Below are 19,010 nucleotides of genomic sequence, written 5' to 3'. Positions count from 1 at the left end.
TCTCACTCCCTCCCGGCTTCCCCGCACTAACGACAGCTCACGGGTCGGCGCTCTCGCCCCGCCTTAAGTTCCCACCCCTTTTCCCTTTGGCATTGTTCCTCCCGCCCCAACCACAACTTCCCTCCACGCAGCTCGACACGCCCCCTTCACACACCCCTACCACCAACCCCCAGCCCGGGAGCGCGCTCTCCAGCTGCTGTGTACGGAGATCGGCCCTCCCCGTGGACCCCTCCTGTGGCCTCCCAGCACCCCTCCCCTCCGCCTCCAGCACTGCGCGCGCGCGTCGGGCCCGGGCCACCGCTAACGCTAGAAGCCTTCTACCCCACCCTACCTACCCCACCCTACAGGTTTGTGGGGCATACGTAATTCGGGCGGGGTGGGGGGTGAAGGGGGCAGATCCCCACTGCCCCACCCCCTGCGGGGTGAGGCGGTCTAAGCTAGGAGAGCAGGGACACAGCTGTCGGCCCTTCCCGGGGGGGAAGTTGGTAGAGTTTTCCGGCTGAGGACACGGCGCAGAAACTTCCTCCGTCCCTATTTCCCCCCCCACCCCCCCATGCAGGCGACGCCGAGTGAGCCCGAGGCTGGGGACGAATCGCCGCAGAGCTGCGCGTCGGAAGCGCAGTCTGATTGGACAGCGGGAGAGCCTGTCAGCCTCTTGGCCCCGCTGGTCCCGCCCCGCGGCGCCGCGCAGCCTTTCACCTTTGGCCCCAGCGGGCGCCAGCCACTCAGATCGCTTCTTGTTGGCATATGCGGCGGCAGTGGCCGCCGGCGGAGCAGTCTGAGCCCGATGATGAGGCCGGGGACGGGAGCCGAGCGTGGAGGCCTCATGGTGAGTGAGATGGAGAGCCATCCTCCCGCGCAGGGTCCTGGGGACGGGGAGCGGAGATTGTCCGGCTCCAGCCTCTGCTCCGGCTCTTGGGTCTCTGCTGACGGCTTCCTGAGGAGACGGCCCTCGGTAAGGGATCGGAGCGGCACAATGAAAATGAGATACAGGAAGCTTGCTTTCTCCGAGAGGAGGAGGAGGAGAGAGCACGGAGGAAAGAGCTCGGGATGGGACGTGCTCCGAAGGAGAGAAATGGAGGGCGGGGATGCACAAAGGGGAAGGTGCGGGGCCCTGGAAGTTTCCGGCGGGCCCGGTGCAGGCAGATGCGCCGTGGAGCTGCTGGGCCCCGAGCGCGGCGGGCGTCCCGGAGGGAGGGGACGGCGGGGACGGGGTTCGGAGGCTGCCTGGACGTGTTCCCGCTGGTGGGAGTGGTGTCTGTAGGGGGCACAGCTGGGAGGATTTGCAGGCGGTAATTACCTGGCTTTAAGACTTGGGACTGATGGACACACAGGTAAAGGCAGTAGTTGTCTTATAAAGGCGTATTAAAATGGATGGATTCGTTGTTTTGCATTTAGTGTGAATGACAGACCTCAGTTCTGGAATAAGAATACATTTATTTATTTTTTTTTTGGCACTAGTAATGTTACCCGTCTAAAGGTTATATTTAAAAGTAGTATGCGTATTTTTTAGGAGTGAGGTGTCCCTGGATTACCCCTATTTGTGTTTTATAAGGCCAGCCTCATCTGAGTTAGTTTGGTCATTTCAGCGTTTTAAAGCTTAAAATCAGTTTAGAAATAAGTTTAAGAATAAGTGGGTTTAAACAATAGCTGTCTAATATCTGTGTGATACAGGACAAAGTTGTTTTCATCACAATTTTTAAATTGCTTTCGTACACTTCTGAACTTAGTAAGTCAATTAGCAACTAATCAAACCAGTGTGCTTTAAAATAAAACTTAAGATCTAATTGTCCAGTAATGATTTTGTTTTAATCTATTGTTCTGGGATTTGGTTAAAGCTCATAAGTATTGGTGAAGGGCATTTTGTTTAATATAAGAAAGTATAAGCTTACCCTAATAATTAAATCACACTGTTACATCGCTACACTTAACTGATTTGTTAAAATCAGATTTTTTTTTTTTTAAGTGTGTATTGTCACTTGTTCGTGTTTAAATTGTCTTTATTTTTCAGATGGGGCATCCTGGCATGCATTATGCCTCAATGGGAATGCACCCTATGGGGCAGAGAGCGAATATGCCCCCTGTGCCACATGGAATGATGCCACAGATGATGCCCCCAATGGGAGGTCCACCAATGGGTCAGGTAAGAATTTTTTTGTCTTATTTTGCTTTTATTTTCGCCTGTTGTATTGTTCTGTCAAGATTTCAAAATCTGGGTCAAAACTGGTAGCTTCTTAAGGATAAGTTTATGTCAAAGTAATGTTTTCAAATAAAGGAAATGTAGAATCATGACACTAACGGTTTTGAATAAATGAAGACTTCTGTATAAAATAACTACTTTCACTGCAACAAAACTAAGAGGTTGTGTGGTTTTTTAAGTTTAAAAGTAACACTGTAAATGTAGGCTTGTTAGTTTAATGACTTTTTCCCACAAGTATGTCAATTGAAGTTAATGTTCTAAGAGTAAATATCTGATAAATCAACATAATTTATATCGGGGGACCGTGTAAATGCATAGAATCTGAAATTGCAATTGTTTAGGTCTTTGGCTGTTTAAAATGAATTTTATTTCTGAAATAGCATCCTTATTGTGTGTGGGGGTGTGTGTGTGGAGGTGGGTATGTTCTACTCTAATTTGATTCTTAATAGGACAGTGCCAAATAGGTAGTTCGTTTTTCACTTACACTATTGTTTTGTTGTTTTCTTTTAATGCTTATTGCTTCTGCACTCCTGCTTTGAGCTGTCCCTTCCATCTCCAGCATAAGTTGAAAGCGGACATTTTGTGGGAGTGATTTGGACCAAAAGATTTTAATGCTGACTCAGTAAATTCAATAGAACTGAGTTTCTAGAGAAGCTTTCAAGAAAAGTAACAGGTTTAGTTACTATGAATAATTTTATGCCCCCTTAGGTTCTAATATTTCTGCTCTTAAATAGATAATGAGCTTTAAAAAATATTTACTCTTTAAATGCTTTCATTCTTAAAATTAGTTTGGTGACTGGTTTCTTGCCATTTGAGTATCTCAATAAATTATCAAAACGTTAGGCTAACAAAATATTTTGGAAAGCCAGTCAATTAGGTATGAACTTTCTGCTGATTAGTAGTTTACTTTGATAAGCAGTTAAGCCTTGATGGTTTTAAGTTATTGGTGAAATTGTAGTGGAGAAGGAGCTTGCTCTGTGTCTCTCTTTTTACCCTACCTTAATAGAAGAGTAGAAGAGCTTAATTAATGTCAGGTGCTTTTCTTTTTTTATTTGGAATATAGCTCTTAATTTTGTATAAAAAATGTTTATTCAACGGCACCAGGCCCAAAGATTCTGCCTGTAGGAATTCTTAAATAAAAGAATCATTTATTTTGTTACTCTAGAACAGGGGTAGGGGACCTTTTTTCTGCCAAGGGCCATTTGGATATTCATGGCATCATCTGCAGTCCATACAAAATTGTCAACTTAAAAATGACCCTGCTGTATTTGGTCAAATATTTAATTTGTCCAGACCAAATGATTCCAGGGCTTTATAATGCCTGAGGGCATATGTTCCTCACCTCTGCTCTAGAATATTGCAAGTTTTAAAACTCCCTAGGTGATGGAGAAACAACTTTGATTCCTCTTCTGTTTCTTTCCATCTCTAAGCAGCAAGGAGCCCTTCCTGTTTTCTTAGTTGAGCTGCTCTAACTACATAATGAGCTTTAAAAAATATTTATTCTTTAAATGCTCTGGTTCTTATTTAAAATTAGTTTCTTTCCACAGAAAGATAAAATAAAACAATTTGCTACTGCCAGATGCTTCTCTCTTTTCTGGGGCCTTCTGTTTCCATTGGGCCAATCAAGGTAAGTTTTGCAAGGGATTGACCTGCTTACCCTTGCTGTAATGGTGCTATTGCACTAGCAAAACTAAGATACCAGCTAGTCATTTCTAGTAAATTACAGATTTGATTTTATTTTTTAAGTACTTTTGTGTATCTGTTGACATAAGCTGGTCATAATCTGCACTATGGCCCTTTCACTTTAGTTACATCAGTGACCGTTTTCCTAGTAAGGTTACTGGCTACTTGGTACATATCCATTCAAATACTCTGAAGATCACCTTGTGGTTTTCTTCTATTTTTTTTCCCAGGCCAGTATACGCCATGTGACTTTAAGTGTACCTAACTATTTAAATGTTTAGAAGTCTGTCTCTCCCTATGGCTACTGTTAAGATAATGAATGTATTAGGATTCTAGCTCTGAGGGTCCCAAGAGAGTACCCATTGTTTCTTATTAAAATAAGATTATTCCTCTTTTTTCCTCTTAATATCTAACAAATATTGGGTCCAAATCTTGGTAAAACTAATTCTTATTTTAGTTTTGATAATATACTGGGAGGGCATGGGTAATTTCAGTACTCAAGTAATCTGGAAATGTAACTTAAAAAGTTATAAACTACCTTAAAAATAAAAATTAATAATTAGCAAACCTGATCCTTTTTTCTGCCATATTACTTTTGTTGACCCACTCTCAGAAGTATTAATGAGTAATAAGTGGTCAAAATATAATGAGAAGTAGAATTGCCTTTAAGTTCACTGCAGTGACACAATGTTGGTAGTATCCTGCCCATCCAATTTTTTAAAAATGAATTCACAGATTCTTTAGCTTTGGTACTGACAGTTATGGAACCTTTATGTATATTGCCAAATTCACATTAAGATCTAAAATTGGTGGCGGTCTTCTAAATGATTATGATTTTTCATATGTTATAGAACATAACATGAAATTTTAAACCTTAATTGTAAACTAATATACAGACTGGACAGAATAACAATCTGTAGAAGCCAAAGTTCATAACTTTTCAAATGCAGCAAGTTAATTTAAATTTAAAAAGTATATTGTTCATTTTATTTTTTATTCAAGAGATAATCCAGAATGCCCTTTTTAGAATTCAGCCAGAATCTTTAGTAACAAATATTTGAAAATTATCAATGGAGATCATAATTTCTTTGAAGTTCATCTGTCCTTTAGGTTAAAGCCTCTTTTCTTAGTGTACAATAATTTAATATGGGAAAATTGTGCTTTTACTTTCATAGAATTATAGGATTTTACAGTTGGAAGACCTTATAAGTGTCATAAACCTTAGAATAATATGTGAATTAAATAATGTTTTATCAGTGGTTTAAAAATCATATCAATAAAGTAATTTTTCTGCTGAATGACAGTACTCAAATTTTCAGAAGAAACTTGCATTAAGACATAATTATGTGTGAGGCCCTCTTCCTCTGTATCTATAGTCAGTAATGTTATGCCTTTAAAATGCTTTTACCTCTCATTCTGTTATTTCTATAAACAAAGGACATGAAAGTTCTTCTATCTTTATCATAGATGATTTGCCTTCATTTAAGCCTAAAGGGGGAGTCCTAGTTGGCTGTGTTTCTTTATTTTTTTTAATACTTAATTTTTATTTATTTATTTTTTTTTAAATAAAGAGTAGAGTAAAAGATTTAAGGTCCCTTTCAGCTCTAACAGTCTATGATTCAATTCAAATTACTTCATAAGAGTAGTTGATATGTAAGAGATTATATGATAGGGAAATAAAAATAAAATTATTTTAGTATTGCTTCCTTAATTCTAATTACTTTGTCCTTTTTTTTTTTTTTTTGCTTTTGTTCAATAAACATAAATAAGTAATTACTTTTTACCACTGAGTTTTTCCTTTGTTGGCTTAAGGCAGGCTTTACAGATCTTATTGCTATTCTTTCTGCTATGTGAGCCCAAGTTGTTACAGTCCTGTCTTTGGATACTCTTAGTAACTTTTGATCTGGTTTTCCTACTTCAAGCTTGCCCCACAAAAAATTTTCTTAGATTTCAGTGTGTTATCTCCTTGCCCAAGAACCCCCAGTGCTTTTCTGTGCTTGTAGGATAATATTTAAATTCCACAATTTAACTTTCAAGAATAGTATAATTCAAAGTGCAATTCTGAGCTGCGTGTTTTCATATTCCATAATCTGAACCTAGGCTGGTGTTTTCATGGTAGCTTGAATGTTGTATTAGTTCAGAGTGAGCTCATGCTGTCGCCTTCTTGCCCTCTTGCTCCCAGCTCATTACCACCATGAACTTTACTTACCTAAGTTCTGCTATTCCAAGTCTTACCTTCTTCAGGAGGTCCTTAGCAATCTTTGTCCAGTGTACACCTCCCCTTCAAATTATTGTAATAAAATCCTATGTAATCAGCCTAAGAACTCTTACTGTTTCACTTATTTTGGCACTTCATTATTGACTTGTTTGGTTTTAAGGTTTATTTGCTTTGTCTTCCCAACAAATAATAGATTGTAAGCTCTTAGAGGGCAGGGCCTACGTGTTGTACTTTTAAAGAATTCTATAGGTGCTGAGCACAGTTGTTGGCACATCTTGGATGCTCAGTAAAATACTTGTTGAATGAATGAAACAAACACACAGGTACTCTCCTGCAGTATAAGCCAGTCAGTAATGCTACAAGTGACAGTTTTCAGTGGTTACTTATGTAACTTTACATTGTTATCGTTACTCTTGTTTTTGGTGTCTGCCTTTTTACTGTTGCTTTTTATTTGACAAAAAAGAAAGATAAATAAGGTGAAAGTAATAAACAATTTTTAGTTTGTAAAGTGAATACTCATCTTCACTTTGTTTTATCTGTATGACTTCATTGATGACCATCTCTTTAAGAAGTTTTACCACAGATTTTTCCATACTCTAGGGGGAAAATGATTGGGAATATAGGCCTTTCAGAGAAATTTAAAGTATTGGTATCTTAGATTTATATGACTGATTTGATAAATTGATTTATTGCTATTCCTTTGGAATCACCCTTACTTTTGATTACTTACAGAATCCATGCTGTTACATTGAATATTAGCCACTAACAAGCTTTTTTAGGTTATATGCTCATAATTCTTGAATCTACAGTAGGTAACTTTCTGTGCATTTACATTACCCAGACAAGTACTTTTAAAAAAAAAAAAATTGCCTTGAATCTAAGAATGTTTGTATAACTTTTGGGCTGTGTATATAGTTAATTCTGATAGGTTTTTTTTTTTTTAATGTATTTTATTTTATGTTTATGTTTTGTTTTTTAATTGATTTCAGAGAGGAAAGGCGAGGGAGATAAAAACATAAATGATGAGAGAGAATCATGTATCCACTGCCTCCTGCATGCCCTCTATGGGGATAGAGCCCACAACGGAGGCATGTGCCCTGACCTGGAATTGGGACTGTAACCTCCTGGTTTGATGCTCAACCACTGAGCAATATCAGCTAGGTGCTAGTTTTTTACTATTAGTACTAAAAGATAAGTTTGTTTTCATTATATTTAGATAGAAGTTCATTTAAATATGAACTTTTCTATTTAAAGACTTTAGCTTGAGTAGTGTTTCTAAGTATGGGGTGTATTTGAAGAGATCTAAGAAGCCCATGTACAATTAGAAAAATAAACTATACTCTCCTCTTCGAGTGTCATAAAGTCAAATATTTTCTAAAAATGCTGAAAAGTCTTGCAGAAGCCTTTTAAGACTGTTTTCACTTAGTAATTTTTAGTTTTATTTGACCATCTTCTCCTCCTTCACTTCCCTGGTCTCTGTTTCCCTCTGTTATCTGTTTATTTTGCTTTGTTTAGCATGGAATTTGCATTTCTATGAGAAATGCTGAAATAGGGTCACTTACTCATTCTGTCTACTCTTTACTAGAAAAAGAAAACATCAAAATAAATTAGTATTAACACACACATAGATGAAAGCAGCTTATAAAATGCAAAATAGGTATTCAGTAAGTAGTGAGATCAAAAAGAAAAGAGAACTAGTAAATATCAGTAAATTAACTTTTTTTTTGTTTGTTTTTTTGTTGATTTTTAGTTGGGTTTGTAAGAAATATGACCTGACCAGCCAGGGCTTTTTTTTTTTTTTTTTTTTTTTTTTTTTAAGGTTTCAGGGAATAGTATTGTAGCACTTAAACTGTGTTAGAATTATAACACCATGTTTGTAAACAACTTAGAGAGATTCATATACCCTATTAAATTTGATTCTCCTGACTCTGAAACGTAGATTGACTAGATAGATGTCCAATTTTTAGACAGTAATGGTAAGACTTAAGAGAATTAAGTGTAATATGCAGTGACATTTCAGAACCATCTGTAAACTGATGTTAATATAAGATTGATTTATTATCTGTCACTACATGTGTTGATTTCTACTGAAGATGATGATTAACAATATTTACTAGATGTCTTTAAAGAACCAAAGTGTGCCTATCAGACAGATAAGGGAATAGATAAGAAGCAACATAAGAGATGCTTTCATTGTGAGTTAAAAACTAGCATTTATTGAACATTATTCTAAGTGCCTTCTAAGTGTATTTCCTATTCGATCCCCTACAACCATACTATCATATGAGTAGTTTTTCTTCATGACCCAGGTAGGTTAAGTAAGTTAGCCCAAGATTACACACTTGGTAAGTGGCCAAGCTGATACAGGAATGCTGAATGCTGGCAGTCAGACTCCAGAGTGGAAGGACAAAATAGCTTATAGGCTGCTTCCCTGTATAGCAAGCAGCATGAGGTTGTTATTAAGTTAACTAACCTCTTTGGAATTTGAAAGGGAAGAATATACAGTTTACCCTTGAGAAACAGAGATTTGAACTGCCCAAGTCCACTTAGATGGGGATTTTTTTCCAGCAGATACTGTAAATGTATTTTTCTTATGAATTTTAAAATAACATTTTTTCTAACTTACTTTATTGTAAGAATACCATGTAAAATACAGATAACACATAATATTTATTAGTAGACCATGTTATTAGTAAGGTTCCGATCAATAGTAGCTTATTAGTAGTTACCCTGTTTCCCCGAAAATAAGACAGTGTCGTATATTAATTTTTGCTCCCAAAGATGCACTAGATCTTATTTTCAGGGGATGTCTTATTTTTCCATGCGCTAGGTCTTATTTTCGGAGGATGTCTTATTTTCGGGGAAACAGGGTACTTTTGGGGGAGTCAAAAGTTACACTTGGCTTTTCAACTGCCTGAGACATCAGCACTCCTAACCCACTGGTTCAAGGGTCAACTGGACTTAGTCAATTCTAAACTCTCCATGTTAAGAAAATCTAGCAAACTAAATGTTGAATATTGGCAACTGACTTATTAAATGGTAAAATTCTATTTAATGTGGTAACAGTTTGTGCAAATATTGTCTGGAGTTTTTTGTTTCTTTTTAATCATTGTGTCTTATATCAGAAAAGGACAAGTGTGTTCAATCTTACCTAATAAAAGAGTAATATGCAAATGGACCATACCTACGCTATACCAATAAGCCACACCCACCATTCAATCAAGAGAAAGTATGCAAATTAACCCAACCAAGATGACTGCAGCCACAGAGAGAGCAGGAGGCTTGGGTTTACCTGGCAGTGGAGGAAGCCACACTGATGCAGCCTAGATACCCATTATCAGTGGTATTAAATAAAATGATTTAAAAAAATTAATGGTCACAAATTTATGGTGCTGCCAAGTTATTGGCCCAAGTCAGCACAAATCCTCTGAAAGATTCAACTTCAGTCAGATATGCATGTCCATGTGATGTGTGTTGTAGAATTAATGAAAAAACAGAAATCATAACATTTCTACAAAGTTGATTCTTCAGGCTTTGGAATCAGGCATATTAGTGACCTAATTTTGGAATAGTGAGTTTATTTAAGAATCTTAAAAATGTCAGGCTGAACAAGCTTAACCAGTTGTTGCTCCTAAGAATTTATTGAGGTACTGAATAAGAATTTATCTTTTTATTTGAAATTAAATCTAATTCTATAGCCAATATCATGAGTTCTAGTCTTAAGGTAAATTTTTGGATGTTTTAAAATTGGAAGTGTGGGAAGAACAATTGAAAATTCTGTCACCTTTTTAAATTAGAAAGGAGATGAGTAAGGGAGAGAAACATCTATGTGAGAGGAAAAACATCTATTGGTTGCCTTCCCTGGACACCCTGACCTGGGATGGAACCTGAAACCTAGGTTTGTGCCCTGACCTGAGAATTGCACCCACACAACCCTTTGGTGTACAGGACAATGCTCCAACCAATTGAACTACCCTGCCAGGGCAAACTGTTCTTTAATGATTCTCATAACTTCAGTTTTTCAATTTAGCTTAGAATTCTAGTTACTGGATGTGTTACTAGCTTTTTAAAAAAATATATTTTATTGATTTTTTACAGAGAGGAAGGGAGAGGGATAGAGAGCTAGAAATATCGACGAGAGAGAAACATCGACCAGCTGCCTCCTGCACACCCCCTACTGGGGATGTACCCACAACCAATGTACATGCCCTTGACCTGAATCAAACCTGGGACCTTTCAGTCGCAGGCCAACGCTCTATCCACTGAGCCAAACCGGTTTCAGCTCGGCTAGCTTTTTTTTGATTTTATAAACAGACCATTTTAACAGCCATCTCACCATAATCAGTTACTTAGTACTTATAGAATTCAAACCTATTTTGCTATTAGCCTAATGAAAAATTAATGTGAGGGTATGTATGTCTGTAGGGGTTGGAGAAGAGAAGGAACAAGCATAGTTCTCATTTGATCTCTTTAATTTTTTCTCTTAATGTGCAAATTATTTTTGTTATTTTGTCAGTGTGGGTGCTGGAGGCTTGACAGTATTTTGATGTTCAAATTCTGTACTTTTTTTTAAAGGCTTATTTGAAAGTGTATTTTAAGTTTTAGTCACATGTTTTCTGTTCTTGTTTAGTGATATTTAAACAGTTTATTTAACCTGTGAGAAGCAAACAATTTTCCCTTTAACTTATTAATACCATTCTAGTTCATTTTAATTGTACTTTAGCCTGGCTTTGCTTGATGATATGACTTTCAAGTAATAAAATCCAGTATCTGGGTGGTCTCGTCTATCTTTAGTAACTTTACATGCATATGTTCCTGTTGACTAATATTTTTATTTCTTTTTGGTTCTTATTTCTCAAATTTTTCATTTAATTTAAATTTTTTGAATAATTGGTTATTTAAGTATCTATAATTATATATAATTTTTATCACCTTTCATGTTTTCTTTAGACTTGTTCATAGTAAAATCAAAATTATAATCTGGGAATATACTAATACATGAATATAGGTTGGAATTCTTTGGAAATTTGTTATTCATGATCTTTATTCATGCTTAGTTATTGGTACGCTAGATTAAGGTTTCAAACTAATATTTTTTCTTCAGGTATTTTTTCTACAATGAGGTTGTAGATGATTTTGTATTTGAGAAGTTTGATTTTCATGTAGTTTTAAAAATCACTGAATTTTATGAGACTGACGTGCTACTTACTGCGCTAACGAGGCACCTGAAAAATTACTGAATTTTAAACACCTTTGATTTAAAAGGACCAGATTGCTATTAAATTATTTAATTAAATATTAAAAAGGTGAGAAGTACTGAAAAAAGATTTGTCTAGCTCCAAAAAAGGGAGAAAAGCATGAGTGTTGAGCTAAAATTTAAAGGTAATTAATATTCTTAAATTTAGATTACAAATAACATTTGTCTGAACTTTTAAGTTGTTAAAATAATTGACTATACATACTAATTATCATATAAGTATTAAAATAGGTAATGGATGAAGTACTTCATTCATTCAACAAGTGCTTACTAAGCATACAACCTATATAATATAGTGCTCACTGGGTTTTAATCTTAAGTTGTATGTAGATTCTTCAAGTCATATTAAGGGCTTTGGTCTTATTATGTAGTAACCTTTTTTTTTTTTTTTTTTTTAAACTTTTGTTCTAGATGCCTGGCATGATGTCTTCAGTAATGCCTGGAATGATGATGTCTCATATGTCTCAGGCTTCCATGCAGCCTGCCTTACCGGTAATCTTGTGAAAATAACTATTTCCTATGATGTTTTGATTACTTTTATACATTAAACAAATGACCCGGTACACAGATCCCTGCACATTGAAAGGAAATTAGTTAGAATGTGGTCAATGGGACCGGTTGGGCAGGACAAGGTGAGACTGGCCAGACACTCCCTGGAGCCAACCTTCTGGGGTCCCTTCCACAGGTGGGGATCGGGCTAAAACTGGCTCTCCAACATCCCCCGAGGGGTCCCAGAGTGCTAGAGGGCACTCTGCAAAGTTGCTATCATATAGGTGTGGAACGCAAACACAAATGTACAGTAAACCATATTTGGGGCCGACAGTGCCCCAGCAACAATATAACCCGTGGCTGAAGGTGGAAACACATGGTCCTGCAAGGAATTGGGCTCCCTTCTCTCTGGTTTTGGGGTGCGTCACCCAAGAACCGCCACTGCTAAGTCATGTCAGCTCAGCAGCTCCCACGTTGAGTGTCTGCCCCGTGATGGTCAGTGTGCATCATAGTGACTGGTTGGAAGGTTGGACAATTAGCATTTTAGCCTTTCATATATATGTATTTGATAGGCATTCATTGGCTTTTTAAGTGCCTCTGGAGTACTATAATGTAATATTGGAATTATAGTGGACTTTTATTTTTTAGCTTCTTGAATAAGTGTTTCCATTTTCCCTTTATAGTATATGAATCTTTTTATTTATTTAATTATACGCATTAGATAAAACTGGAATACTGAAAAGCATAATTTGTCAACTAGAAATATTTTGTTGGTCTGCTAGCATTTGAATAGATTCTAGATTTAAAAATCAGAAGATTACATTTGAAACACATATTTTTTGAGACTTCAAGTGTGGCACATTACTTATCAAAACTATGAACACGATAATATAGCAATATATAAATCATTATGATATTCAAATTTGCACAATTTTTTTTTTCTTTTTAAAAAAAATATTTTTATAGCTTTTTTTACAGAGAGGAAGAGAGAGGGATAGAGAGTTAGAAACATCGATGAAAGAGAATCATTGATCTGCCTTTTCATCCCCTACAGGGGATGTGCCCGCAACCAAGGTACATGCCCTTGACCGGAATCGAACTTGGGACCTTTCAGTCCACAGGCCGACGCTCTATCCACTGAGCCAAACTGGTTTCGGCTGCACAACTTCTTTATTACATGATAGCCTAGTGGTCGTAAAGAACAGATGTGGCATACTCCATTGGAGTGCTGAGTTTGTAGTGTCTTACCCCAAACCTCTAGGATCAGATATATTTCAAATCTTTTTTTTAATATAGAGTAATAAATAATATATACTGTATATTATTTTTTAAAATTCCTATTGGGTCTTGGGCAGTGCCCTATAATTTTTAGCACAGTATTTCCATAGCAAAACAAAAGGAAATTTCCTCTGATATGTGGCAAATAAAGACTAATCTCATTCAGGTCAGGTTTTGCTACTATAGTGAGTTTTGATGTCAAACAGGAATTGGTTTTCAGAACCTTTTGGATTTCAGAATTGTGAATGAAGAGTTGATCTGTATATAATTGATGATCATATAAATGTTACACTTAGATTAAAGTGCTTCAGTAGCCCCAGGTTCTTGGTGTTTTTTATAATTATATATCAAGCTCAGGGAACTGAGACCATTAAAATTTAACAAATCAAAGTTTTTTTTAATATATTGATTTTTTTTACAGAGAGGAAGAGAGAGGGATAAAAAGTTAGAAACATCGATGAGAGAGAAACACTGATCAGCTGCCTCCTCACACCCCCTACTGGGGATGTGCCCGCAACCAAGGTACATGCCCTTGACTGGAATTGAACCTGAGACCCTTCAGTTCTCAGGCCGACACTCTATCCACTGAGCCAAACCGGTTTCGGCAACAAAAAAATCTTAGAATCAGAATTATACATACAGGGAACTGATTGATTGTTCTTTATGAGTGACTTATGTAAAATACAATTTAAAAAAGGTGAATATTAAATTTGTTTTTTTCTTCTTACAGCCAGGAGTAAATAATATGGATATAACAGCAGGTATGCGTGCCATTTATGATGGTATACTGTGTTACACTTTCTTTGAATAGTAGCTACCATATTCTAATGAGGAATGAAAGTAGTATCTCTTGGGATTTATAGTCATCTACTGATTTTTTTTTTTTTTTTTTTTAAGGCAGTGGGAAATAGGGATAACATTCATAATTGAGTCCATAAGAAATTACTTTTAGATCAAGAGTTCTGGACCAAATTTGGTCTACAGATATACTTTGGCCTACAGTGTTTTTAAATTTTGTAATTAGTTGCTAACATTTAAAGTCTGTTGACTTTACATAAAGTTTGAATTTATCTTTTTGCCCAAAGATTTGATTTCGCTTGAAAAATTGGATGATCTGAATATTTATTGTTTACAATCGTCTTAAAATATTTGAATGAAGAACTCTGGTGAGATAATAATTGTATCAGCAAACATTGTAGAATGGGGTACCACTTCCATGTGGAACGTGTATTCTTATTAGGACTATTTAGTTATTTTTTTTTGTAACCTACTTGGTCCTTATAGTCATTACAACTTGCAAATCCTATTATTATATTTTTCTTTAGCCAGTTACCAATAAGTGTTTGTTTTGACTAGTGTGGCTTTAATATATAATAGTAACTCTTCATTTATCCATGAGTAAATAATGTTCCATATAAATTAGTAATTCACATGCTAAACTTTGTCCCGGGATTATGCTTAAACTTGTTTTAAACATGGGTCACAGCATGTTTAAATGCACAATGCGCTTTCCGTTTTTAAAAACATAATTGATGTTTTTAAGATGTTTCACAAATAGGATTTAAGCTGAAATTATGTTCTGAAATAACACATGTAATATTTTAATGTATATAGATATCTGGGGCTGATTACTATTATGCTAAATAATCCTGGAAAATTACTTAACATTTATTTTTAATTACTTTTTAATACCGTTGATGTCATAGTGACCTCTCAGTTACTCTCAGTGGACCCTAGATAGTTGAACTTGACAGAAATCTAGTCCATAGGTTTAAAGAGGTTTAAGGTATTTTTCAAGTTCTTCTGTAGTATAGCTGGTAAAGAGGATACCTATTAATAGCAAGAACAAGAGAAACAAAAGGCATATATATGAATACTTCTCAAACCAGCATTTACTTTGCAAATTGAAAGTTCAATGTGCCATTTAATTCTGAAAATATGATGTACTATAGATGTTTGTTTCTTGGAAATAGCAATTACATAATCATAGAGGTTTTATGTGACGGTTTTAGGATATTTAGTGTGACGGAGTGACTTGGAAGAAATAATTAGTATTTTTAAACTGTTAACTCCAGGAGAGCATAATTTATTACATTATAAATATATACCTTTTTTTCTTTTCTTTTTTTTTTTTTTTTTTAGGTACAACAGGCACAGTAAGTACCTCTGGAAGATATTTATTTCATTATACTTTAGCCTGTTATATTTATTCTTATTTCTGTATTAAATATCTACTAACTTTAATCCTTTTTCTTTCTATGCCAAATGTTGAAAAATGGTTTGTGAATGATGTATTTTGAAATCTGATTTTGATGGGACTTAATGGGAATCCAGTGTATTTTATAAGGATTTGATTCTGCCTATCACAATTAGAAGGGAAATGAAATTTGTAGATGCATAGTAATTAGCCTGATAACTTTTAGTTAAGCATTACATTAGATATGATTCTTATGTACAAATATATAATTGTTTTTTACTATAAAACGAATGTAATTTAAAATGCTTTTTTCTGCCCTAGCCAGTTTTTCTCAGTGAATAAAGCATTAGCCTGCGAACCAAAGGGTCCCTCCCGGGTTCGATTTTAGTCAAGGGCACATGCCCAGGTTCTGGGCATGATCCCTGGTGTGGGGCGTGCAGGAGGCAGCAATCATTGATTCTCTCTCATATTGATGTTTCTATCTCACTCTCTCCCTCTTTGAAATCAATAAAAAAATAATACTTTCTTTTGTACCTTAACATTGTCAGAATGACAGATATAATATTCAGAATTGCTTGATTTTCTTTAGGAAATGAATATATTGCTGTGCCATGTTTTGTTTTGTTTTTCTCAACACTTAATTTTAAGATAGTATCTTTTAGTTCTTTGTGCTAATGCTCGTGTGTAGATAAACTGTTAGACATGTGATATGTTTCAAAAATACTGTAAGCCTGAAACCACTTAAAAATGTCTTTTTATGCTTATTTTTAATTGCCCCATGCTTTAGCCTCACTGGCTTTTTTTTTTTTTTTTTTGCTTGTGTTCTTAAACATCAATGAAAAAAAGTTTATATGTATAATTTCATTTATTCAAAACTACAGTACTGGAGATAGCTGTTTATCTCCAGATTTAGGTAATATAGAAAGCTATGAATTGATTGCATATATGTCAGTATTTTAAATTAGGGAAAACACTTTTAATTGTGAACTATATATAAATATTTTAAATTATTTTGTATCTTTTGCTTTAAAAGTTGAATGTTTATTACATATCTGTTTGGGGTTTTTTCAATGTTAGTCCCTATTTTTATTTTTTATTTATTTATGAACATGTCAAAATTTTATTGTCATATAATAAAACAAAATATGAAGCTTAGAACTTGATCACTTGACCCTTTATCTTATTTCCTCCTAGTTCAAAATGCTTGCATATCTCAATAGCCAACATTCTCTTAGATCTGCCGTTAGTCTCAACGCATTCAAACCTCAGCACAATCTTCTTTATAATTTTATACTTTTTTTCAGAAAATTGACTTCATCCACCATTGCCACTCTGCTTCTTGTATTAACATTGCTTTCTCTGTTCATACAAAGAATCCTTGCCCTTCTTATACTGTTACTTTGTGAGGTTGATGCTTGCCACACTTCTTAAAGTTTGGCGGATTTTAGGAATGTTCACCAGGTTTCTGAGAGTGCTATCAGCAAGGAAAAGCCCTGTTTTTATTTTTAAGTAATGACAGTTATTAATTTCAATTGTAGGAGGAGTGACATTTTAATATTTTTCTATTAAACTTTTCCAAAAATATTTATTGATTTGATAGCTTACTGTTACTTTCTTTTTAGGTTCAGGTACACAAATATGAGTTACTTGTATGCTTCAGATTATGGTCATTACCTTTACGTTCTTCATCTTTTATTTTATTTTGTTTTAATTAACATATTAGTATTAGGTATACAACAAATGGTTCAATATTTGTATACATTGTGAAATGATCACAATAAGTTATGTATTTAACATTCTTCACTGTACAAATTATAAAAATTTTTCTTGTGATGAGTACTGTTATGATTTACTCTCAACAATTTTTAGATATGAAATACAGTATTATTAACTATAGTGATTATGCAGTTCATTGTAGTCCCATGACATTTATTATATAGTTGAAAGTTTTTATTTTTTGACTTTCTCTACCCATTTCACCCATCTCCCAATACTCCCCTCTGACAACTACCACCAATCTGTTCTCTGTATCTTTTTTTGTTTTAAATTTTTACATATAAATGAGATTATGGGGTATTTGTCTTTCCCTGTCTGATTATTTCACTTAGCATAATACCCTCAATGTCTATCCATGTTGTCCCAAATGGCAAGGTTTCATTCTTTTGTAAGACTGAATACTATTCATATATATACATAAACACACACACACAGCCCACATCTTTATCCATTCATTCATTGATGGGCACTTAACATTATTTTCATATTTTAGCTTTATTTAATAACAATAAAAGTATAATATGCTAATTAGACCTGACAACCTTCTGGATGAAGCTGGGGGAAGGAAGGCCTATTCTTCCACGAACTCTGTGCATCAGGCCTCTGGTTGTAAATAATTCTGCAGTGAAAATGGGGGGACATATATCTTTCCAAGTTAGTGTTTTTGTTTTCTTCAGTTAAATACCCAGAAGTGGAATTGCTGGTTCGAATGGTAGTTGTTCTATTTTGAATTTTTGGAGGAATTTTCATATAGTTTTCCATAATGGCTATACCAAAAATGCACAGGGAGTTTTTTTCCTCCACATCCTTTTTACCACTTTTATTGTCTTTTTGGTAATAATTAATTCTAACAGATGTGAGGTGATAGACATCTTGTAGTTTTGATTTGTACTCAACTGATAATTAGTGGCATTGAGCATCTTTTCATGTGCCTGTTGGCTGTCTATATTTCTTCTTTGCAAAAGTACCTATTCAGTTTCTTTGCCTCTTTTTAAATTAGATTGTTTGTGGAGGTTTGCTGATGAACTGTATGAATTTTTTATATATTTTTTATATTTACTCATCAGATATACTAGAGGCTCAGTGCACGGAATTCATGCACTCAGGGGGAGAGGTCCTTCAGTCCGGCCTGTGCCCTCTGGCAGTCCAGGAGCCCTCGGGGGATTTCCAACTGCCTCCTTTTGCCTGCCCTCACTAAGCTAGTAGTCGGTCATCCTGAACTGCGCTTGCCAGCCATGTACCTGGCTTTTGGTGTACTGACCACCAGGGGGCAGCTCCTGTGTTGAGCATTTGCCCCCTGGTGGTCAGTGCAAATCATAGCGACCAGTCATTCCACCTTTCGGTCGCTTTGCATATTAACCTTTTATTATATAGGATGATTTGCAAATATCGGGTCTAGTAATAATTAATGTCGTTTTTAACATTCGTTTAAAATCTTGTTTGGCGTTGACTTGTATTGACATAACCTTCAAACACGTGGTATCTACAGAACGTGTGAAGTGCAATTAACAAGTTTTGCTTGAAAAAGTTTGTGTTTGGTTTGGTTTTTGTTGCAAAACTAGGGCTAAGAAGATGGCGGATGAAGAGCATATTCGGCACTGCATGCTTTACGAGTTCCAATTAGGAAGAAAAGCAAGTGAGGCTGCAAAAAACATCTGTAGTGCTCTTGGTCAAGATGCAGTTAGCGCCAGAAAATACCAGCGTTGGTTTGAGAAATTTCGCGAGGGAAATTTTTCGTTAGATGACAAGAGTGGTCGAGGCCGTGTGTCCAATTTTGATCAAGAAGCTCTTCAAGCTCTTTTGGTGCAAAATCCTCAAATTACCCAACAAGAGCTTGCGACAACTTTAAATTGTTCACAAAAAACAATTTCCAATCAATTGCGTGCACTTGGCAAAGTCCAAAAGTTTGGAA

At 35.8% G+C, this 19,010-nt stretch overlaps 1 protein-coding gene across 4 annotated transcripts in view; it reads left to right on the top strand.

Moving 5' to 3' along the window:
* The first annotated feature begins 528 nt into the window (after positions 1–528).
* Positions 529–19,010, top strand: part of PRPF40A (pre-mRNA processing factor 40 homolog A) — a 47,829-nt gene continuing 29,347 nt past the window's right edge. For 2 of the 4 annotated variants that reach the window (XM_084893031.1, XM_084893030.1), the window contains exons 1-5: positions 529–955; positions 2,012–2,143; positions 11,770–11,850; positions 13,856–13,886; positions 15,268–15,281. In XM_084893031.1, coding sequence (XP_084749157.1) covers positions 554–955; positions 2,012–2,143; positions 11,770–11,850; positions 13,856–13,886; positions 15,268–15,281 — 660 coding nt within the window. In that variant the 5' untranslated portion in view covers positions 529–553. The remainder of the gene's footprint in view (positions 956–2,011; positions 2,144–11,769; positions 11,851–13,855; positions 13,887–15,267; positions 15,282–19,010) is intronic. The other 2 variants (XM_084893033.1, XM_084893032.1) reach the window with 1 other exon arrangement.

Source organism: Pipistrellus hanaki (assembly GCF_964339955.1).
Source record: "Pipistrellus hanaki genome assembly, chromosome: 8".
Lineage (NCBI taxonomy): Eukaryota > Metazoa > Chordata > Mammalia > Chiroptera > Vespertilionidae > Pipistrellus > Pipistrellus hanaki.
Note: the sequence above shows the minus strand (reverse complement) of the source record. Positions and strands in the feature narration are given on the sequence as shown.